Raw genomic sequence first — 25,817 nt, forward strand, 5'->3', positions numbered from 1 at the left:
GTATATGACTAGACACCTGTTTTCTGGTCCTCGTCTTCCCAGTCCTGAGTCTGATGTATCTGGCTATCAATTCATTCCTACCATACATCTTGCCTTCATCTGGTAAGATGATTTTCCTCCTCCCGCATGGTGGATAGATAGCCAAGGCTTCCTGAAAGCTCTGCTCGATGTCGGGGCTCCAGACCCCTTCTGCATCATTGTCAATGGGCTTACCTGCAGAGTCACTCATCCTTTCCATGTTTTCGGCAGGGCTCTCACTGCCGCTCCAGCTGCTCGGCTCAATTTTGGCGGTTGAATTTTCCAAGCCGAAGCCTGGAGCCTTTTCAAGTAAATAAACCGAAGGGAAGTTTTCCAGGGAGAGTCTCCTACAGGGTTTGGTGGTTACTGCGACTCAGTCTTTTGTGGACACAATGTTTCTGCTGACTCCTGAAAATTTTCCACTTGAATGTGCAACGAAGCAGCGGCGGCGGCGGCAGCAACAGCAACAGTGCTGCCGCAGCGCCCGGTGAGTCCCAGGAAAACTTCGGCGCCGCTTCCCCCGCCTTCAGCTCGGAGCCCGGCTCCCGGTCCCCGGGCTGGGCCACCCTCCCCCGCCCCCAGCGCCGCTCCTGCCCCAGGGCCGGCTGGACGTGCTGGGCTGCTGCCCGCGGCTCCAGGCAAAGGTGGACGGGGTCGGGGGCCTTCACTGCATGGCCTGTCCCCGGACGCGGCCGCCCTGAGCCCGGGCCCCGCCGCGCGGACTGGCCCGCAGGGTGGAAGCGAGTCTGCAAAGTGCTTGGTGGGCGCCCGCGGTGGGCGGCGGGGCCGCGGCGGCAGCTGCAGAGGCTTGGCTCGGCTCCGGCCTCCTTGAGGATTTTAATAGCAAAAAGAAAAAAAAAGAATTTGATCTTCTCCCCATTCTCATATAAGTGAAGGCAGTCAAGACAGGTGCAGTTTGGAGAGGGAATATTGTACTAAAACAGGGATCACTAAGAAGGAAATAATATTGTTATAATTTATGTCGAAGAGTGTTCTGCCTATGTTTTCCTCTAGGAGTTTTATGGTTTCTGTTCTTATATTTAGGTATGCTATCATTTATATGTGGAATCTAAGAAATAAAACAAACTAGTGAATATAACAAAAAAGCAGACTCACAGATATAGAGAACAAACTAGTGGTTTATTCTCTATATCTGTGAGTCTGCGGGGAGAGGGAAGCTGAGAGGGACAAGATAGAGGTAGGGGATTAAAAGGTGCAAACTACTGTGTATAAAATTAGCTACAAGGATATATTGTACAATGAAGGGAATGTAGCCAATATTTTGTAAGAGCAATAAATATAATCTTTAAAAATTGTGGATCACTGTATTGTACATCTGTAATGTATACTATTGTACATAAACTATACTTTAAATTTTAAAAAAGTATACAGGATGATGTGTGTGCGTTATATGCAAATACTACGACATTCTATATAAGAGACTTGAGCATCCTTGAATTTTGGTATCTGAGCGGGCTCCTGGAACAAATCCCCAGGGATACAGAGAGACAACTGTACTTGGTCATAGTAAATCAAGGGGAAGGCATATTCACTCTATGTTAAGTACAAAATAAATAAATATCATTTAATCCTCACCAAAAAAGAGGGGGGGGAATAATAATGGGTTAAAGGCCACGAGTTCAGTATATATTAAATGAATTCAATATAACTGTGAGACAGCTAACTACAGATGTTGAGTAACCCGTTACATACAGGAGTTGGAAGTTATGAACAGTGCTTTGACTTGGAAACACAAATTTGAGAGTCCTCATAGTTATTACTATCCACGGACGGCCACTGTCAGAAAGCTTAGAATCATAGCCTCCTTTGCAACAAGCTCTGTCCCATTGAAAAATCCTGGTGTTATAACGTCCAATATGTCTAAAATATACCAACTTCTCTCTATCTCCCCATTCAAATCATTGATATCTCTCTACGAGTCTTCAGAAATAGCCCTCTATGCTTCTAATTTCTACTATTGCCTCCTTTTCCAAGGATAGCTTCATAGTCTCCAAAAGATGTTTCCCCAAGAACGAGACCTTATAAATCACAATTTTGATCCTGTCACCCTAAATGCTATACTTAAAAGGCATTGTTCATTGCTCATAGAGTAGTGTCCAGGCCCTGCATGTTCTGGCCCTAGCCGATAGTCCCCACTTCATCTTGTTCTCCCTCCTTCTGTTCTCCAACAATATTGCTTTCAGTGTTTTCCTTGCACCAGTCTCCTTCCCCTGCAGGGATTTCTGTGTATCTTTCCTAGATCAGTCATTCCACTACCTTCCATAAAATATGACCCAACTGTTTACAATAGCCAAGACATGGAAACAACCTAAATGCCCACTGACAGATGACTGCATAAAAAAGACCTGGTATATATACAATGGAATATTACTCAGCCATAAAAAGAATGAAATAATGCCATTTCCAGCAACATGGATGGATCTAGAGATTATCATACTAAGTGAAGTAAGTCAGAAAGAGAAAGACAAATACCGTATGATATCACTTATATGTGGAGTCTAAAATATGACACAAATGAACTTATCTATGAAACAGAAACAGACTCACAGACATAGAGAACAGACTTGTGGTTGCCAAGGGGTAGGTGGGCTGGGGGAGGGTATGAGTGGGAATTTGGGGTTAGCAGATGCAAACTATTATATCAATGGATAAACAACAAGGTCCTCCTGTATAACACAGGAAATTATATTCAATATCCTGTGATAAACCAAAATGGAAAAGAATATGAAAAATGTATATATATTTATAACTGAATCATTTTGCTATATAGCAGAAATTAACACATTGTAAATCAACTATACTTCAATAATATTAAAAAACAAACAAAATCCATAAAATATGGCCCAGTACAGTTTCACCAAGTCAATCAATTTGAGTTAACACACACATTCTCTAAAGTGCATTGCACAAAGGGAGAAAAAGGGAAGAATAAATAAGAGGAAAGGGTCAAATATGAATGAAAGAGCCTCAGTGTAGACACAAAATAAAATGCTTTGAAAACATATTTCTGATAGCCTGACAAGAAATTATTGTACTCAGTTACATCTTCGGAGCACTAATTTTCTTCACTGGGGAAACAGCCATGAAATAGTCTCTGGTTCTTTATTTTTGGCTCAATTATCCAGTTTTATTTATCTTTTAGTCTTTAAATTTTAAATTTTGGGGGTTTTTGTCATGCATAACATACTATTTTTCATATTATACTTTACTTGAAAAAGATATCTATTTCATCTAATTTAAGACATTCTTTTCCAATAGAAATAAAGTGAAGGTTCCTTTCATAATTATGTCCCTTGATCTTTAGGTAGACAAGTAAAATGATTTCTAGATTACTTTAATGAGCAAAACTAGATGTAATTGAAGAGATTAGATTTTTTTAAAAATCTGAGCTAGTTGTGTCTGCTTCATGAATTTTAGATGTCTAAATGGACAAAAGGACTCTTGAACCATTTATGTTTTTCCAATTTGGAAACTTTACAGCTTTCTTAACTTTTTGTTAAGTACTAAAAGCCTGTGCTTATAAGCATTATGAATAAGTTTAATTTTCAAGCTAATAGTTTGAGGTATTACATGCTGAATATTTAAAAAACAATTCCAGTATACTAATAGATAGACTAATAATTTGCAAATACGTGGTAGGATTCTTGGAAGTGTTTGCTCAGAAAATTTAGAATATATTTTAATTATGATAATGCTAAATTTAGAATATGTATTATGATAATTGGATAGATATTAGCTATCCAAGATAAAGCAATATTGGTTATTTACTGTTTCTCCTACATTTTCCCCTATTTTACTATGTATGTCCAAAATCCGCAAAGTAGAAGTTAGTCACTGAAAATAGAAACCACTTATAAGAACTCTAATTAACATATCACTATTTTTATGGTGTTTCTGAGTCTCCTGAGATTCGAATTATATCTATAATTTGGGTAGTACTTTATAGTTAATTGAAAAGCTTTTCAAAACTCTTCTCCAAAGCTGCTTCTCCGTTTGGTACAGACCTGACAGTGATATGGGAGGAACCCACTATAATTTTGCTTAATGTTGCATCCACAGTACATTGCCTACCCGCTGAAAATATTGAAAATGAACTAAATTATTTATTTTGCTTAATTAATTGCCTATCTGTGATGTAGCTATCCAGGCAACCAACAATAGGACAAAAATAAAGTATCAAAGTATTATTTCTATTTATACATATCTATAGACTTTTTTGAGCAAAATTTAAAGAAACAGCTTTTCAGTTTATTGAAAGAAGAGGATGGTTATAGAAATTTGATTTTCACTTTCTAAATAAACAAATGCTGAAAATGTATTTGAAAATAGCCACTGATTGCCTTTAACAATTATCTTAACCTGTGGATATGAAAATAATGGCTTCTCAGTCCCAGACTGAAGTGATTTTTAGTGCACTCTTTGTACATTAATCTTTGCTGATAATTTAAAAACTCATAGTTTTATATATATCAGAAATTAGTAAGGTATATCCTTACAGAATATCTTGTGATCTCATGTGGTAATGAACTGAGTCCCTTTTTTCCAACTGCCAAGTATTCATCAGCAAAACAGGATGAGCATAGTTTATGAGGCCATTAATAAACATTTCAGAATATTTTCAAAAGCCTGAGATAGCCCTGGGCCTTTTATAAATCACCCCATAAAACACAGTCTAAGGCATCTTTAGGATATTATAACATGACAGTTGAACTTAGTCATTTAAAAAGAGAAGGCAATAAAATTTAAACTTATTTGTGATAAATAAGAATAAATAAATATACATATATTAAAATAAGGAAGAAAGGAGTTCTAATTGCTTTTCCTAATCTTGTCCACTAGATATACTCATTGTCATTTAAAATTAGGGCAAGGCATATAGATATGTTCCATTTATAGAATTGGACACATTTTTAAAATAAGCTTTGGCTGTCATTTTTGTTTTTGTTTTGTTTGTTTTGTTTTCCATTTAAATCCTTACTTCACTGGCACGGCTGTTCTTTTCAATTGCCCTTTACTGACACCAAAACTTTTTTATTCTGTATTGGAAAAATCCAGTTCAGACTGGTAGTGACAAACATCCTATTAAAATCAGTAAGTCATGTGAATTATTTTTTTAAATGCAAATTACATAATATGAATCTTCTGCTTAAAATCCTTCAGTAGCTTTCTACTGTCCAATGGATAAAAATCCTAACTGCTTAGGCTAGCCCTTAAGTATATCTGAACCTTGCCTGCTTATTCTTCCTCCTTATCCTCCAGCCACACTGCCCTCATTCAGTCCCATTTCAGAGCATTCCACATACGTTTCCCCTTCCTGCCATATTTCACCTGGAGTTCTAAGGTTGATCTGTTTTATGCCTTCTGATACCATCTCCCTCCTCCCATTTAGCCATTGCCATCATCTTAAAGGTTCAGCACCATGAAAGCAAAGATTGTGTCTCCTTTGTTCAACATAATGTTACCAGTACTTAGCACAATACCAAGAGATCAACATATATGTATTAAATGAATGAATGTACTAATGAGTAATGCTGGCAATACACCATTCAGCCTGGTGGCAGCAACAGCAACTGTATTACTATCTTCATTGTTGTCACAGGTCCACTTCTCTCTTGTCATTTGGTATAGTTCACAAAACCCCTTTGCATATGTGCCCTATTTTGATCTTGACAATAGATTTGTGTGGTCAGCAGTGTTTTACTTATTTTTTCAACAGTAGAGTTGAGATCTCAGGGTAGTAGGAAAGGTAAAATGAAATATGACTGAAAAAAGCTAAGACCCAAGCATTCTCAGCCTAAATCAAGCCATTATTTCAGTTACCCAACAGAAAATGCATTTATTATTCAATTCCTATATTTGTTAAACATCTGAGACAGGGCTCTATAAACAGTGACAACTATTTTTACACTTTAATTAAATATGATAAGTATTTCATAAACTCAAAAAAGCACAGTTTTCTCTATACATTATTGGATCTATCATTTATTATGTTTTTCTAAAACTTGCCTGAGTGTCCTCTCCTTTTACTGTTGTTATTCCTTTCCCCTAGTCATTGCTGATGGCTTGCTCAATTTAATACTGATAAAAATTATTTTCAAATGATAAAAAGATACAAAAATGAAAACTTTTTATATCTGTTTAAAAACTAGGCCATGTTCATTGGTTATTAAATTGAACTGACTGCTACGATTTAGACATAGGTTAAAAAAATATTTCAATATATAGCTCTTTTTCAAGCTTACATTTCTGCAAATAAAATAGAAGAGAGATGTTGAGAATGCAGCTAAACTACTCCATAATATTGTGGCCTTGTCATCCACTTTGTGTAGCCAAACTGCTTGTGGGGGTCCCTTAAACTATCTCTCCACTGCCCTTGTGATAAGCATTCTTCCCCCAAGGCCCAGGACCTTCTTTGTGCACCCCTCAGATTAATGCCTGCCCCCCCACCAAGCTTACTAAACACCAGTCCTTTTTGTTTGAATTAACCAATCCAACCTCAGCCTGGGAACCTCAAAGCATTCCACCCTCGGACCCTAATAAAGGCATGTGCCCCTGTCACTCTCTCTGCCTGAGTCTTGCCCTGACTTCGCCAGTGTACTTCCTCCAGGAGATGTGAGTAACAAGCTTCTCTATCTCCATTGCCTTGTGTTCTTGTGTTAAACGTGGCTCACCGTCTGACACCTGGGGTGGGGGGGGGGGAATGAGGGGGCTCTACTTAACAAATGTTAGGCTAACAAAGTCAAAACATTAGATATTAAATTTCTATTATATATAACCTAATTCTTTTATGCCTATGTACATGGTTAAAATTATTTTCTTTACAAAGTATGACTAGACATGGTATTTCACTTGAAGTAATTCATGATGTGAGGGACAAAGTTAAGTAGACATTAAAGAGAAAATATTGAAATTATGTTGGATTTACAAATGTATATACCACAAATATTCACAAGATGGAACCAATAAATGGAGGCTCTTAGAAATGCAATGCATAATGACTACCACACTTGATCAACTCTAAGACAACTTCAACTGAAAAATGCATCTCTCTTGCATATAAGATCACACACACACACAATGATACTACTGCCAGTTAAGCAATGACACAGTGCCTAACGATACACTCTCAAGATATCTCACACCAGCCTAATGTTGCTTCAAAAATTTCTTTGAAAAGTTTTCAGGGAATTTGTCAATCTTTTTGCCTTCGATTTTATTGCCTGGTATGTTCTGTCCAATCCCTTTAGAGATATGTCAGTAACAAAACAGACAATGCTTTCAACTACTTCTTGGTATATTCCTTTTTAAGTCCCATAAACCACGTTGTTCTTTTGCAAGTAAATATGGAATTGTACTCATTATCCATGGGCATGTATTTTCTTCACTAATATATCAAATTATATTGTGCTACTTTTTCCCATAACTTTATGTGTACCTAATAATTATTTGTTTGAATGCCCAGTCATCGTCCATAAGACATTTAAAGAGCAATTAAATCTAAAATTATGTCATAAAAATTGCATGTAAGTTACCTGAAGTGAAAAAAGTATGAAAATATTATGACTAATTTCATATATGTGTAGGCAATTTCAAGTATTTCATAATGGTTGCCCAGCAAAAACAATTATTAGATGTCATCAACTGTACGTGTTCCAAATTCAGAAAATTCAGAGCTATTAGAAAGAGAAAGAGAGAGGAGTGGCTTGAGAAAATTAAATGCTGTATTAAGGAAGGAGGTGAGTGGATAAAAAACCCAGAGGCAAAAGTGTTCTACTTATATCCTATGATGCTTTTTTCTTCTGTACACTGATGCTTTCAATTGAAATGTGAATAACAAATAATAAAAATAAATATTTCAAATATTTTGCTTTTGTTTTTTTCACAACATATGTAAAAGAGTAAAAATCATTTGAATTGTTGAGCTAATGTCATATACAATCAGATTTATAAACAAAGATGTAAATTTGGCAATAATAATAATAAACAACTGCATCAACTTTAGCTTTATAAACTACCAGTCTACATTTAGCTCATAAAATATACAGGTGCAAACACTTACATAAAATTCAAAATCCCATCAGAAGAAATTAGGTAAAAATGTACAATCCAACATGCTAACATACATTTTTTTCTGAAGGGCAAATACGGTCTTCAAATATGCAAATTCACATTACTCTGATTACTTTGTTGCATGTTCACTGAAAGAATTTATGAGGCAATTAGGGTAACTTGTTTGCATTATTCAAAACTCAACACGTATGACTAAACTTGATCATATCTTTGATTCTAAACAGATTATTGCCTATTGATAGTGAATGACTGTGGTACGCTATTTCATGAAGAAGAGTGAATGCTACACACTATGCTTGCTGATAGCTAGCATAAATATACATATATTTGAACTTACAAAACCAACTCTTTCAAAAGAGATGGCTTCCCTTCATCCTTAACTCTGTCTCATAAGTCACACCTATGCTTGTCTTTCTGAGAATTACAGACCTGAGCTCTCTTTCACTGTCTTCAGTGAGACCAAGTGACTCAATATTTAATATCTCTGTCAAATAAGGTCATATCTTATTGCTTATTCTGAGATATGTTAAATATATCCTATTACCAAGAAAGGAAACAAAGTTTTAACTCTTAAAACATGGGGTAAAATTACTTTTCTAAATGCTTCTAGAAAGTATGATGAAGCTTAACAAACACTTTAAAAAATAAACCCTTTTATTCCAAAATGCTTCTATTTTATTATTCCCTTTTACAATATCACATACATGTGTGCAAAACAATTTTACTTGGTTTTGTATTCCCTTTTACAACTTTTATTTTGGGGGAACATTATTCAAACTGTTCTATCCAGTAGATCAAAAATATTAAGTATTGAAAAATAACCCAGCATCAAATAATTTTTGCAAAATATTTAACCACAACAAATGGATTCTTTGCTGAACTATTTTTCACATTTTATATTATAATCTCAACTGTGAATATCTATAAAGGGTATGAAATGATATAACATTTCTGAAATACTTTTGCCACAAGATTCCTTCTTCATTGGCAAATAAATCTCACATACAATTTTTCTTTGTAGTGTGGTACGAAAATTCTAATATATAAATTATTTCTGAAATATTGAACAACATTTAAAATTAGATTATACCATTGATCATCTGTGAAATCTAATCTAAAATTGGCAAAGACATTTATAGGTACACTTGGAAGAAAATTATTTTTGTTTCCAATGAGGTATTTCAAGAGTTCATTTTGAATCTTATTTATCAGTTGAATAATAAGTCATAATGTTTCATAAATATATAACAATTGAAAAAGAATAAACAGTAGTAAAAATAGCAGGAGAAAGCCTGAGAGATTATGTATATCTCCAAGAATGCTGAGCAAAATGGAAAGCAGATGGCACATCAGAAAATATATAAAATAGAGAACAAGCTATAATATCTGATATATAGCTAAAAGGAGTTCCATAAAGAAAGAAATGATAAAATGCAGACTAGAAAAATAAACAAACAATGAAGGAATATTTTCCAACTTACAGAAAGACTTGAACCTTTATAACAAAAGACAGGCTGGTATCTATCAGGATGAATTAAACACCACTAGTATTTTCTACATATTGTTGAAATTTCTGAATACCTGCAACTAAGAAAATCCTCACATCTCTCAGAGATGGGAAAAATATATATATATCACAAAATAAATAAGTATTGGAGTGGCATCAGACCTGATATAAGACAAACCAAACATTAGGGGAAAAAATGAACTAAAGATCTAAAAGAAAATTATTTTAAACTTAAAAGTCAATACCCAGTCAAAATAACAGTCAAATAAATGAGAACAAATCAAGGTATCTTCAGACGTGTAAGGCTTAAGTAATGAACTTCTATAGGATGCTTTTCATAAAGCAAGAAAACTGGAAAACAGAATATGTGGATCACAAAAGATAGAGCACCTGAACTGGAACACAATGAAATGAAATCCCAGGATGATAGCTTTGAAACAATCCTTAAAGTAATCTTTCCAAATTAGAACAAGAATATAATGGACAGAGAATTCTATTTTTCTAAATGTACAATAAAATAAATTGCATTGACTAGATATACTAAAGTCAAATTCTGGAAGATTTTCATAATATGGTGAAGAAAACATATGTTTCTTTTCTCAACAAAGGAAAAGAAAGTCAACTGGAATTCCACTGGAGGACAAAAAAAAAAATCATACCACCAAGTTATGGTCCAAACATAAAGCAAATAGTATATGACACGGTTTTTCAACTTTTGAGAATTCAGTAAATGGATATGTCATTTATACTTAAATAATTTTGAACTTTTAGAATCAATATCTAGAAAAGGAAACCATGGTAACTGAACCAGTTTGCGAAAATTGTAATCACTGACAATTGAAAGGACACAGTGCATTACTATCCTCTTAGTCTTTGTTATTCCAAATTCACATGACCATTGAAGGCAACTGCAATATTGCTTAAATAACATTTTTGTATGTTTATGATGACTCTTAAAACCACCAGCCTGATGAACTTAAGTCCTCTTCCCAGCCACCCCCTTGCCATCATCCCCAACCTCTCCGTAAACTCCCTCGGCTTCCGTGACCTACTGCACTGTTTGTCCTTTGTACTAATAATGAAGTTATCATATACTAAATAATTATATGTTGGACAATAGAGGCTTTTCATAACACTTCCAAAACAAAGAAAAATAAATAACAGATTTTTCACTGCAGCGTTGGAAATCGTATAATAGGTATAAGCACGTTTGCCGGAAGTTTACAGAAATGGTCAATACTTCCATTTGACCACTTCTGTAAAAGTGGTCGTAGCTTCTATTTATATAAGTAGTCCATAACCTCCATAATCCCCATTAGATCTAAGTAGAAATTTAAATATCAACCCAGTCACTTATTACATACTTCATCCTGTCAGCTTGCATACTCTCTGTGAGCCTCGATTTCTTTCTTTGGAAAATGAGCTAAGACAGCCGTGATATAAAGTTTTTCTGAAGATGTTATCAAAAAATGGTACCTGCCTTAGTGTCTGGCACCAAGTTAACAATTCATGAAATTTCAGTGCTTTTACCTCCACTACAATCATTAAGAAATTATAAGTTGCAGACATAAAGTGTAGAAAAACGTTGTTTGGTACAAATTAAAACAATATTAAAAATAATATTTTTGAATGTTACATTTTGCAAAAAAACACCTTTAATATACTTTTCTATTTATTTGCCACAATAAAATTGTGGGGAAGATATTTTTTACCTACAGATCTAAGTAGAACATGAGTAAAATATTTGGAGTGACATAAAATACTTTGGCATGGTTAATTTTTTGTAGGTTACCTGCATATTCCAGCTACCAAAAACAACTATGACTTAAGTTACATAATTTTTCACTGATATGGCTTTATCTTGACAATTCTGTCACTTTTTCAGACTTAGGTTTATTTCCCCTCTGGGAGGTTAATGGGAGCATGTTTGCACCCCAGTGGTTCCCCTACTTCAGCTGTTTTTCCTGACAGTGTACTCATGGCTGGTGTTTCTTTGGCCAGGTAACAAGCCAGAATGCTATTGAATCTCTCTTTAAAAATTATTCAAAATGGAATAGCATTCTGAAACCTCATTTTTAACATAGGTCATTAGCAGGTTTAATGAAACAAACTAAACATAATGAGAAGGCATAATGTTCAATTTGTGTTAAGACCCATATGCTTATACACATTTTTAAGATTTAAAAACTCTTCCTATAGTGCAACAATCAATTATGTTTTTCTTAGATATTTATCTTAAACCTTTTCTGCTGCAGCTTCTCCTGTGTCTGATGTGAGATTAGCCTTGTGCACAGTTGACCTCAGGGGGCAATGGATATGTCAGGGATGTCACTATAATGTTTTGACACTAGTGGTGAAGAGAAACAACACCATGAATTAAGATGAGAGGATATACAAATATAGAGCTTTCTTTTCATTAATATCCTTTTGTTTTATTTCATTAGAAAATATATGTTTTTATGTGAAATGAAGTTCTTTATGTACTTATTAAGGCAGAGCTGATGTTATTACTAATTAAAATACTAAGAGGCTAATAACTCGTTAGAGGTCAAATATATAATACTGACAAGTTAACAAATTAAATGTGAATAGCCAAATCACATTAATACAGAGACATAGGGAGTGTAAATAAATGAATTCAGAATTTCCCAATCCTTATAGCACACACACAAATAAACACAAAACACTAATTTACATTTCCTTTTCTGATGGAAGAAATAATTTTTACAAAGAATAAAGAAATAGTTATTGTTAAAAATATTGCCTGAGGGCTTCCCTGGTGGCGCAGTGGTTGAGAGTCTGCCTGCCAGTGCAGGGGACACGGGTTCGAGCCCTGGTCTGGGAGGATCCCACATGCCGCGGAGCAACTAGGCCCGTGAGCCACAATTACTGAGCCTGCGCGTCTGGAGCCTGTGCTCCACAGCAGGAGAGGCCGCGATAGTGAGAGGCCCGCGCACCGCGATGAGGAGTGGCCCCCGCTTGCCACAACTAGAGAAAGCCCTCGCACAGAAATGAAGACCCAACACAGCCATAAATTAAAAAAAAAAAAAAAAAAAAAAAATATTGCCTGAAATAGCACTCTAAAATACTAATTATCTATAAACAACAGGAAAAAGAATATGTCAAACTACATCAGTACAAACTATCCTGACAGTGATCAGAATCTGGAAAGTATTTTTGCGAAACATAAGACTGACATGCCAAAAATGATAGTTAAAGAATTTATACATACTTCACTCTATAAGACAGAGTATGACCTTAAGTCCAGAAAAAGATAAGAGATTTTGTCACTTCAAATGGTAGAGTATAGTGAAAGTAGGCCAAAAGGCCATAAAGATTATAAGAAATGGTGGAGGGCTTCCCTGGTGGCGCAGTGGTTGGGAGTCCGCCTGCTAGCGCAGGGGACACGGGTTCGGGCCCTGGTTCTGGGAGGATCCCACATGCCGCGGAGCAACTGGGCCCGTGAGCCACAACTGCTGAGCCTGCGCGTCTGGAGCCTGTGCCCCGCAACGGGGGGGGAGGGGCCGCGATAGTGAGAGGCCCGCGCACCGCGATGAAGAGTGGCCCCCGCTTGCCGCAACTAGAGAAAGCCCTCGCACGAAACGAAGACCCAACACAGCTAAAAAATAAATAAATAAATAAATAAATAAATAGAGTAGCTATTAATTAAAAAAAAAAAAAAGAAATGCTGGACTGGCAAAAATCAAAATTGTGTTGAGATAATAATAATTAGGATTGATAGAGTGCTGAAAAGTACAAATTTTAGAATCTCTCCCAGAGTGGAGAGAAATATTATAGTGACTACTCCGAAGAGTTTTCTTGGGAAATTGATGACATCAAAATTTTTGTACCTAAATTTCTCTTATTGTTTGAAGGCAACTAAATCACACATTCAGCTATTTAAGACCAAGAGAAATCTGTAGTTTTTCTAACTTTTAGAAAAATCTTAGAGCTTGAGAGACAAATGCGATTCTATAGTAGATAGTCTCTAAGAAAGTCCCAATGATCCTTGCCTCCTGCCCTTGTGTAATCTCCTCCTATCAAGTGTACACAGGACTTCCACACGTCTAGTGAAAAAAATCCTGCAGATATGATGTTATATCATTACCAAGATTAGGCTAAGAAAGACTGTGGCTTCTATATTGAGAGTTCTCTAAATCTCTCTTGGATCCTTCATGCTAAGGAAAACAAACTGTCATTTTCTGAGCAGATCTCTGACTATAGAGAGGCCCAGGTGGCATAGTGAAGAACAGAGGTCCTAAGTTCAAAAGCCTGCAAGGAACAAATACATGCCAACAACCATGTGAGTGACTTTGGGAGCTAATTCTTCTGCTCTTGTCAATCATCCAATGGCTGCAGCTCTGGCCAAAAACTTGACTACAACATCATGAGAGTTCTCAAGTGAGATGTATTTAGCTATGCTGCACCCAGATTCCTTGTTCACACACAGTGTGAGATAATAAATGTTTGCTGCTTTAAGCTATTAAATTTTGGAATACTTTGCTACTCAGCAATAGATAACTAATATAGGATCCCACAAGGGACTCAAAATTGTGGTTATTCAAATAAAATATTTGGTAGTGAACACTGAAACCAGTTAATAATACTAAGTCTACTTTGTAGTTACAATTGTAATTAAATAATTAAATATTTCTTTCAATGCACAAACTCTAATTTTGCCCTATATCTCATGCATATAGATTGTATGTGAAAATACAAATTTTAATCACTTAAGTAGTTCTCTTTAAAATTCGTATAATTATGTATTAATTTAATTATTTCTATTCTAATGAGCAGTTTTCATCTTTATGCATGTGCTTTGTTCTTGAAAAATTTCATATTTTTACTACTTTATTTTTATAGATGCTATACAAACACATGGGCATATTTATATAACACACACATGTATTTGTAGTGGGACAATACTTCTTGAATTTGGTTAAATCATCTAAATTTCTAATTTGAGGTTAGTAATAATGACCATTTGGAAAAGTATATTCCATATCTTTTTAAATTAAGGAATTCAGGAATCACTTAGTATTTCACATGGAAAGATTTTAACTATATTACCTTAGACTGCCACTGTTCTGTTAGTATATATGAATGACTCAAAATAATGTTTATTCAAAATTCTAAAATATATAAAACCCCAATGGATTGATGGATTTAAGCATTTGTGTACCAGTTTTCTCCCACAAAAATAATAAACCCAAGAAATATGGGCATATTACAAAATACATATTACAATAATTCAGCATTACATTGAGTTTCATGTAATAGCTCTATTTTAGCTTATTAGCACTGTGAATTGAGAGCTATCCTATAGCCATGTAGTTATATTACAAGTCTGTATTACATCAAATTGTTTCCTATTTTACAGTAGATAACCTCTTGCATAATATGTATCTCTTGTTAATATCTCTTGTGTTTACTCTTCTGTTTAGCATTAAAGAAAAATATTCTTATATGCTTTCTTTACTATTAAATTATTCCATGCTATTTAAACATCTTTAAGATGTTTGAATATTTAATGATAAAATGGTTTTATGACCAAACTTATGCATTTCAATCTAAGCATAAATTAAATAGAAAGGAAAACAGAAAGAAAAAAGTTATACATAATGGAAGACTAGATTGACTTTTTTTTTCAGAAAATTATTTAAAATCATTCATAATTGCTTCAAACTGCCCCTAATATATTTATGAATAACATATTTGACAATGGATATGAAAAATGTACCATAAAATTAAGTTCACGTATTGACTCATAACCTGTGACCATTTAACTAAAGCATTTGAATCGACCTGCAGAGCTCTATAACATATTTTATAAAATAAAGCCAAGTTCATGGTAATACAGTTATATAAAAAGCATTCTTAGCATTTATATTTTAACCACAAGTAAAACATTGACATAGACATAATTTTAATATATTTTTTAATGAGGTGCTTTACAAATGAATTACGTATTAGATACTCAGCAAGTTTCTAATGAAAGAAATAATATGTAGTCGGTTAGACTGATTTAAATTTTTTATGCAGTATTCTGCATTTAGCAATGCACAATATTACTAAAATTTTTAAATGATGTTTTATATTGTAAACTTAAAATAATCCAGAGACACATGGTTGACCCCAAATAAGCCAATCAAATACCAAGGCAAATAGCAACTACTTTAAGAAACATATGCTTTTAATCCTAACTAATAAAATTTCTTTTCATATATCACTTTTAACCTAAAGAAAAAAGTGCTTGGTATAAGTGAAAAGAGTTCACTTTATCAATTGCCTAATCAAATTACAGTAATCAGTGGATTAAAATATTATTTTAAAAAAAATACTATATTGCTTTAGAACACTTAGACCTAGTATATGTTATCAATAAAAATAATTAAGAATACTAAATCCTGAAATAGTTCTGTAGCCATGAATTTGGAAAAAGTAATGTAATAACAATTTGATGAGTTATATTATTTATTATTTAAGGTATGACTATAATTCTTATGGTCAGAACCATGGGAATGAAGTTGAAATTTAAAATCAAAAGGAGTTAACCAGGAAATTTGAGTTTAGAACATAATTTTGCTTGTAAAACCTATCTCTATATTACACTTTGTGATGCAATTGAACAGTTAGCAGAAGTCGAGAACATTGATTCTATCCATTTCAATAGTGAAATTTAGAGAAATATTAGTAAAAGGAAAATGAGGTTTTAAAAGAATCTTGTAGGCTCTATTTTTTCCATTTTCATCAGTTTAATAAAGTTTTAAGGTTATAAGAATGGCAGCATGTACAATAGAAGCGACATTTCTAACAGGTTTTGAAAACAGGTAAACAAGAATGTTGCTTTTATCCAGTATTCAGATGAGCTGTAAGTGAGATGATGATAATTATTTTATAATCAGTGGATATTCAGTGCCACTGAGACATTACTCTAGGCATTAAATTATACTTTTCACAATATCTTTTTAGAGATTTATCTACATAACAATTGTCTCTGTATCATGTCCTCTCAGCACTTTAATTCACAAACAATGGCAAATCTCCTGCCATAACAATGTGATAATTTTGGTTTTGTTGAATATTTACCCCAGCCCCTTTTCAATATACAATAAATTAAAACACTTTCATAAAGGATTAAATACATTTAAATAATCAAAAGCATAAAAAATAAATTATAAAAGACTTGAAAGTCTTCTTTCACCTTTTTGTATTTGCACTCACTTCCCCAGAAATACTGTTAACATTATTATGCATTTTTCAGTCATTACCACGACATTTACTCATATTTATATGTGTACATACAAAAATTATTATTATACAAAATAGGTTTTACTATGTATTTATCTATGACTATTTTTTCAGGCTGAAAATTTCTTGATGACCTTTCTGTAAAATACCTCCTTTGATCTTAAAGTCTGCATGGTGTTTCATGGCCATTTTTAATGAATTTGCTTATTCAATATACACATAAATAATGAAACAAATCTTAAGTATACAGCTCAGTGAATGTATACAAACTGAACATATTTATGTAATCACTACATATGTATCAAAATAGAAAACATGTCCAGCTTTCCAGAATTTACACTCCTGCTCCATTATAGTACTGTACACTTGATATAAATTGATATAAAGTGATATAAATAGAATTATACTGTGTTATTTTATGTTAGGCTCTTTTGATTAACATCGTATTTGTGAGACTTATTGAATTTATCAAAATTTATCTTAATTGCTGAAGTGTATTCCATTATATAAATATACAGCTATTTATTTAGCCATTTTATCATTGAAGGGTGTTTCTACTTTTCCTAGTTTATTATGAATAATGCTCCTATAAAAATTCTTGCACATGAATTTTGGTGCCCATTTGTAAGCATTCTGTTGTGTATATACCCATGCACAAGTAAAACTGCTAAGTTATAACGGTCAGCTTTAATAGATATTGCCAAACAGATTTCCATAGTCATTTTATTAATTTATACTCTCACCAGCATTGTATGATAACAGTGATTTGTAGAAATTCTTTATTCAATCCTGTATGTCTTGGAAATAGAAATTATATATACATTGGAGTATCTGATTTTGTAGCTTGCTTAGTCACTGACAATGGGGTTTTTTGATGACCAATTTTTTTAATGTAATATACTATAATTTCATCTTTTCCATTATTTTTTTTTCCTATAATAGTATAAGAAATCTTTGCCTACCCTAAGTCAGGATTAAGTCCCCATATCTTATTTTCTAGAACAGTGGTTCTCAACACACACACACCCAAACTCAGGTACATTTGGCAATATCTGGAGACATTTTTGACTGTCACAACTGGCGGTTTGTACTCTTTGTATCTAATGTGGATTCAGGGATAATGCTAAATGTCCTACAGTGCACAGGGCCATCTCACAAAAAATAATTATCCATTCCAAAATATAAATAACGGTGCTGTTCAGAAATCCTAATGTTCTGTATTTCAGCCTTTCATAAGGTAGATTAAAAAAAAAAAAATCTGGATCTTATTCTGTGCCCAGATACTTTTGGTGCCCCTGTGTGGATATACAGTCATTTACTCAGTTGGCCATCTTTTCTCCACTTCTCTAAAGTTTCACCTTTGTCTTAGATCAAGCATCTACCTATTGGAGGGGGCCTGTCTCTGAATTCTAAATTTTTTATCACTTTTCTATTTTTCAAAGCCTATACCAATGACACTCTGATTTAATTACAATAGTTTTTTAAAAAAATATTTTATATGTGGTAGTGTATGTCTCAAATTTCCTTCTCCTTCTCTCACTTCTCCTTCTCCTTCTCTCACTTCTCCTTCTCCTTCTTCCCTTTCTTTACTTCCCCCTTCCCTTCCCCTTCTCCTTTTTCCTGTTCCTCCTCTTTTTCGTCTTGAATGTCTTTATTCCTTTCACCTTTTGCACTTATGTGAATGCGAATTTTGACAACAGCTGGTTGTTCTGCTCCAAGAAAGCTGAGATTTTAATTGGGATCGCATTGATTCTACAGATCAAATAGTGGAAACTGATATATTTCAATAAGAATCCTTCCATGAATATGGTATTAACCTTCATTTATTTAAGTCTTCAATTTCTCCCAGAAATGCTTTATGGTTTCTTTTTTTGGGGGGAGGGGGATGGATCACAGACTTGCACATCTTTTGTTTTTCCTATTCACAGATATTTCAGGCTTTAAATATGATATTGTAAATACCATCAATTTCCACTGCAACTTTTAATCATATGTTGTTAGTATACAGACATATAATTAATTTTATATTGATTTTATATCTAGTTACCTTACAAAAAATGTTTACTAATTCTGATATTTCACCTGTAGAATCTTTTTGGTTTTCTTTGTGTACAACTATCAAAGTAAATACTAAAAATGCTATTCTTTCCTTTCTGAACATTGTGTCTTTTTTTTTTTCTCTTTATTGTCTTGTAGCTTAAAGGTTCCGACCACCAATTCCAGTGTGTGTAGGGGGTGATTTCCCCACACCACCAAGCAATTCATAGATACCAGCTGGGTGTCCTACAGTTCAATTCAGTTGATATTACCTCCCTGAAGATAGCCTCAGATTCCAAAGGTTATCTGCTCTCCCTCCGGCTCCCTACTTCAAAAGCCAGTAGCAAACCCAGGTTATCACCTGTGCTTCTGACCCACTGTAGATCAGGCTATGGATCTGAGGTTCCGAGGACCCTCTCTTTGAGTTCAACTAATATGCTAGCTATATAAAAGGATATAACTCAGGAATAGCCAGATGCAAGAGATGCATTGGTGAAGAGTTGGGGAAAAGGCATGGAACTTCCATGCCCTCTCTGAGTGAGTCCCCAAATCTCCAGGTGTTCACCAACTGGGATGCTGTCTGAACCTCCATCCTTTTGGTTTTTTAAGACTTCATTACATAGGCATGATTGATTGAAACACTGGCCATTGGTGACTGATTCAAACTTCAGTCCCTCTCCCTTCCCTGGAGGTGGGGGGCTGGGACTGAAAGTACCAATCCTCTAATCTCCTGACACAGCCTCCATATTTAGGTGGGGTCCAAGAGTCACCTCGTTAACATAACAAAAGACAGCTTTATTGATCTCCTTACTTAGGAGATTAGATTCCAAAGGTTTTAGGAGCTCTGTGCCAAGAACTGGGATGAAGATCAAACATATATTTCTTATTATAAATCACAATGTCACATACCTTCAGTAGATTTTTGAATAGAAATAAGTATTGTCATTTTTATCTTGTTCTCACATGAAAATTTTTGGATATTTCATGATCAAATTAGTTATTTGTTGTAGATTTGTATAACATTTATCACTTTTTTTTTTTTTTTTTAATGAGAGCCTCTGGGAACTACAGTTTTGTCTTTTTTTTAAATTTTATTTTATTTATTTATTTATTATTTATGGCTGTGTTGGGTCTTCGTTTCTGTGCGAGGGCTTTCTCTAGCTGCGGCAAGTGGGGGCCACTCTTCATCGCGGTGCGCGGGCCTCTCATTACCGCGGCCTCTCTTGTTGCGGAGCACAGGCTCCAGACGCGCAGGCTCAGTAATTGTGGCTCACTGGCCTAGTTGCTCCGCAGCATATGGGATCCTCCCAGACCAGGGCTCGAACCCGTGTCCCCTGCATTGGCAGGCAGATTCTCAACCACTGCGCCACCAGGGAAGCCCTCATCACATTTTAATATTTCTTCTCTATGTTATTTTAAATTACAGGTGGATTTAATATTTTATCAAATCCTTTTAAAGCATCCATTAAAAAGAACATTATTTTTTAATCATGTAATGAATTACAATGCTGTATATAATTAAACTTATATTTCTGGATAAAACTCAACTTTGGCATGGTATATTATCTTTTATATATTGATAAATTTGTCTTTCTACCTTTTAAATTATTTGTGTACCTCTGTACATAAATATCATTTATTTTAATATCAGGTTTGCTCTCTAGATTGTGTGGGTTTGATAAAATGCATTGAAAGTATTTCCTTTTTTTTTTCTCTTCTATGGAAGGGTTTATGTGATTGATGTTATTGTTTCTTAAATGTTTGCTTGAAATCATGAGTAAAACTATATGGGTCTTGAGTTTTCTTTATGAGATTTTTTTTTAACAGCTTCAATTTCTTGAATAGTTATTGGATCAACCATATTATTTTTTTCTTTGTTAGTCCTGTTTTTCTAGGAATGGTCAGTTTTATCTAAATTTTCAAATTTATTGGTATAAAGTTATATAAAATATCTGCTCATAATTTTTAATGATTGTAGTAGTTATAGCAATGCTTCTCTTTCTTTCATAGTATTTAATCACTCTTTTCAGCAGCTTATCAATTTTTTCAGTCTTTTAAAAGAACAAATTTTAGTAGTACAATGGTCCCCCATTATCCATGGGGAAAATGTTCTAAGACCCCCAGGAAATGCCTGAAACCTCAGATAGTACCAAACCTTATATATATTTTTTCCTATACATACATACCTATGATAAAGTTTAATTTATAAATTAGGCACAGTAAGAGATTAACAACTAAAAATAAAATAGAACAATTATAATATGTCACAATAAAAATTATATGAACGTGGTCCCTCTCCTTCTTTCAAAATATCTTGTAGTACAAATACATTTTCCATCTTAACTAAGCACTTACCACACACATTGTTGCTATAAATTTTGCAGTTTGAAGATCAACAGCAAAACTAGCACAAATTTCTTTTTCCTTCTTCACAATTTCAAATAGAAGATTCTTTCTTACCAAAGATCTTAGCAATCTCAGCATATGTTTTTTTTCCTTTGTTAAGTCAAGAACTTTCACGTTTTCACTCAAAGGAAAGCACTCTATAGTTTCTCTTTGTCATATCCAAATTGCCAGCATCACTATTTGTGCATTTGGGGGCCATTATTAAGTAAAATAAACATTACTTGAACACAAGCACTGCATACTGTGACAGTCAATGTTTTAACCAAGAAGGCTACATGGTGGCTAATGGGCAGGATATGCTGGACAAAGGGATGACTCACATCCCAACTGGGATGGAGCGGGCCTTAGCGCAATTGCATCACACTATTCAAAATGGCACACAATTTAAAACTTACAAGTGATTTATTTCTGGAATTTTCTACTTAATATTTCCAGACTGAGGTTGACCACAGGTAACTGCAACTCCAGAAAGTGAAACCATGGATAAGGGGAGACTACTATATTTATTATTTCTGTTGTATACTTATCTTCTATTTTATACGTTTCTGGTTATATATTTATTATTTTTTCTTCTGATTTTTCAGTTTCATTTATCATTTGTACTTTAACTTATTCAGCTAGATGCTCAGATATGTGGGTTTTTACACTTTCTTCTTATATGTATTTAAGGGTATACATTTCCTTTAAGGCATAGTTTAGCCACATTTACTAATTGATAGGTTACTTCTCTGATCTAAGAGTTATTTAGAAATGCATAGCTGAATTGATAAACTTTTAAAAATTGTCATTTTGCATTTATTTTCTAGTTCAATTCCACAATAATCAAAGGGCATATTCTGTAAGATTTCAATATAAAAATTACTGCAATTTACTTTATAGATTTGGGGAAAATAGAGAAAATATGCATTTGAGGTTAGTGTTCCCTCAATAAGGCTTTGAGTGCCAAGAAGAAAAAATTAATTACAACTCTATCACTGCAATTGAAATGCTCCACACGGATGTTTGAAGTGATGAGAGTACCACATATGGTCTTTGCCGTAACAATTCAAGTCTGGCATTGTAGTGTGAAAGCAGGCATAGATAGTATGTAAATAAATAAGCTGACTGTTCTAATAAAACCTTATTTATGGACACTGCTATTTGATTTTCATGATTTTTATTTTTCACAAAATACTATTACCCTTTTAATTGTTTTTAATCCTTTAAAAATACAAATACCATTCTGAATTTGTGGATCATATAAACACAGATGGCTGTCCAGATTTGACTCATAGTTTGTAATCTGTCAACCATTAATTTATTTATCCTTATCTATTTTTTTCTCTTTTGTAAGTTACTACACAAGCTGATTTAAAACTTTTATTATGGTTTTGATTTGTCTATTTTTGCTTTGTCAGATTTTGCCTCATTTTAAGGCTATATTAAATATACATAAAAATGTAGACTTCTTGTTGTTGATCCTTTACCATTAGAAAATGTTTCTGCTTATCTTTAATGCTTTTTGCCTTATGTGGTACTGATCTGGTATTACTATAGCTAAACCACCTTCCTTTTGGTTAATGTTTGTATGGAATATTTTTTCTATCCTTTTAATTTTAGTCTTTTTGTATTCATATTTTATATTACTTTGTAAGCAGCATATAGTTAGACTTTTTTGTGAAATACATTTTGAAAGTTATTTAATTGGAGTTTTTATTCCTACTATATCACAACTGAGCACTAGTTTTACATTTAATGTAAATAATGATACATTTAAGTATGGATTTGAATTTACCACCTTACTATTGTTTTGCTATTTGCACCACTCATTCTATGTCCCTTTTCTCTCTTTTATTGACATCTTTTGTTTTATTAAAGTATTTTATCAATCTGTATTCTCTTTTAGCTTGTTAGTGTTATTCTTTTAGTGGTTGTTCCAGAAAATTTAACAAAAAGCTTTGAATTAGAGGAGTCTAACATAAATTAGTATAGCTATTACTTCGCAGGTAACGTAAATTCATTAGCACCCTAACACTATCTCTTTAAAGGTATCTATTTTGTTTTGTTTTTTTTCTTCCATCATTTCTGCTGAACTCATACCTTTTACTCTTATTGTTGCTCTGTTAAAGATAATGTCTTTTTTGTAATCTGGCTGTTTTTAAGATAGTTTCCCTGTCTTTGGGTTTTTTGCAGTTTTAAAACAATGTGTCTAGACATTTTTCTTTGTATTTCTTCTAACTGGGGGTTTATTGATCTTTCTGAATCTGTGGCTTAACGTCTTTCATCATTTTCAATTTGGGCTAGTTTCTCTACTCACATTGCCACTGTCCCACATTCTGGCTTCTGTCCTTCTGGGTTTCCAAATAAATATTAATACTATCTGTTTTTCATATTCAACTTCTGTTTCTTATTTTCTATCCATATCTCCACCTGAAAAATTTCCATCATTATATATTCTAATACTATAATCCTCTTTTCTGCTGCTTCTAATCTGCTCTTAAGCCTTTTCTTCAACTTTTAATTGCAGGTAATACTCTTTCCTAGAATTAAATGCACCATTTGATTCTTCTTTTAAGTTCTGTCAAGAAACATTACATGTTGACTCTATTTTCTTTATATGTTAACCACAATAATTTTAAAATAAGTGTCTGATAATTCCCATACCTAGATTACTTGCAAGTCTATTTTTTCTCTTATATTTTGTGAATTTGGTCACATCTCCTACCACTCCTGAAAATGTTTTTATTGTATGGTGAATACTGTGTATGAAAAACTGTGTAGTTAATTTGAGGCTCAGATGAATTGTCATCTTTCAGAGGGTATTTACTATTTCTCATGGTAAGCAATTAGAATAGGGACATAGCTCCTATTTCAGTCTAAAATAAAGTTGTTTTGAAACTTGTTCTATTTCTAATTTGTGATTGTTCCTACTATGTTTCTCTGAGGCTCTACTTGGGATTTTTAATATGACTTTTCTTCCTTGGGTTGACCTCTGATTTTCATCTAACCAGGCCCATGTGCCATCTTGGTGTTCTTTCCTTTCTGATTCTTACCTTCTTGGATGCTTATGAATTGGATAATGTTTTGAAGTTAAAGGTAGTACAAAAGGTTGGAATCACTTCAGTGCACTTTCTTTCTTTCAAGAATCATGGCCTCTGAAGTGCTAGCTACCTCAGTAGTTATGAACACTAAATTTGCCTCAGCCCTATGAAGCTGCTGAAAGCTCAACTAAGTTTCTCAGTCCCTTGTATGCTACTTTCTGCTCAACTTTTTAGTCACTCAGTCGATGGCACATTTAATTTGCAAATACCTTGAGGGAAATTGCCACAGGTTGTTGGGCTCATCTCAGTCTATTTCCTTACTCTTTGGGACCCTGGTTCCTCAAGTCCTGACTTGCTTTCTTTTTTCATGCTTAAAACACATGCTGTTTGGTATATTTGTCAATGTTTTTCTACTTGTACTTGGGGGAAAGAATGATACTATCTGTTCCTAGAAGTTAAACCAGTGGTTTTACATAAGTGATTTTTACATAAGTCTGTAGAGCATTTACTACACTATTCAAACAGATTGAACAAATTTTACAAGTCTCAATTCCTTTCCTTGGTATAAATGGAAAACTATCTTAAGAGAATAAACCAGTGGAACTAACATGAGGGCTATAAGAAAATTAGATTCCTCTCATGAAGAGTGTGCACACACTCGCCTACCCCTGAAACAAGGCAGAAGCAGATTGAAACTGCACGGGACTCTGGCTAGTTTACCGTGATCTCCCTGGCATGTGCTCCTGCCTAAGCTGAGTGCCCTCTCTGGCTCCACTTGCTCTGTAACACAGCTCCACCCTAGGGTAAAGGCTGCCACAGCCAATGGGAAGGCTCAGTTGTTAGGGACAGAGCCAGCTCAGACCCGAAACAGTATCTGAATGGGGTGGTGTCTGACTAGGGCTGGGACTGCCACAGCCTACACCATGATACACACTGAGTGCCCAATGCAGCCCCTCTTGCTCCAGGACTCTTCTACTCTGGGTGTGAGGGTGTTAATACTGGGAGGGGGGAGAGCACACATTTACAGGGAACAGAGCCAGCTTAGACCTAACCCTCAAATCTTCTGCTCCAGCAACTTGGGATATACTCCCAATAGTGTTGGTCAATGAGCAGAGGAAAAGCCCTTGCTCACACCTGGCTCTGGCTTTAGCCCCTCCACCTCCAGTCCCACCTCCTACCTAGGTGATAGCTGCCAGCACACCCTGGGGAAAGATGTGACTCCTGATACTGTCAGATCCAGCTCTCCCATCAGTCTTTGAGCAAACATAGATTAAACAGGGATGCTCTCACACAAGGACACCACTTCAAGACTGGAATAGGTAACAGTTTCAACTGATTTCATAGAGACAGAGAAAATTAAGCCAAATAGGAAGGCAGAGGAATTTGTTTCAATTGAAAGAATAAGGAAAAAACCTGAAAAAATGACTAATGAAATAGAAAAAATAATTTACCATATAATGAGTTCAAAGCATTAGTAATAAAAATGA

The 25,817-nt window shown here is 34.3% G+C and overlaps 1 protein-coding gene across 2 annotated transcripts in view; it reads right to left on the reverse strand.

The window, feature by feature from the left end:
- Positions 1-24,407, reverse strand: part of LOC309660972 (transcriptional enhancer factor TEF-1-like) — a 30,021-nt gene extending 5,614 nt beyond the window's left edge. For both annotated transcript variants that reach the window (XM_082462194.1, XM_082462193.1), the window contains exon 1: positions 17-24,407. In XM_082462194.1, coding sequence (XP_082318320.1) covers positions 17-238 — 222 coding nt within the window. In that variant the 5' untranslated portion in view covers positions 239-24,407. The remainder of the gene's footprint in view (positions 1-16) is intronic.
- Between the last annotated feature and the right edge of the window lie 1,410 nt (positions 24,408-25,817).

This window comes from Balaenoptera physalus (genome assembly GCF_965194825.1).
Source record: "Balaenoptera physalus genome assembly, chromosome: 5".
Classification (NCBI taxonomy): Eukaryota; Metazoa; Chordata; class Mammalia; order Artiodactyla; family Balaenopteridae; genus Balaenoptera; species Balaenoptera physalus.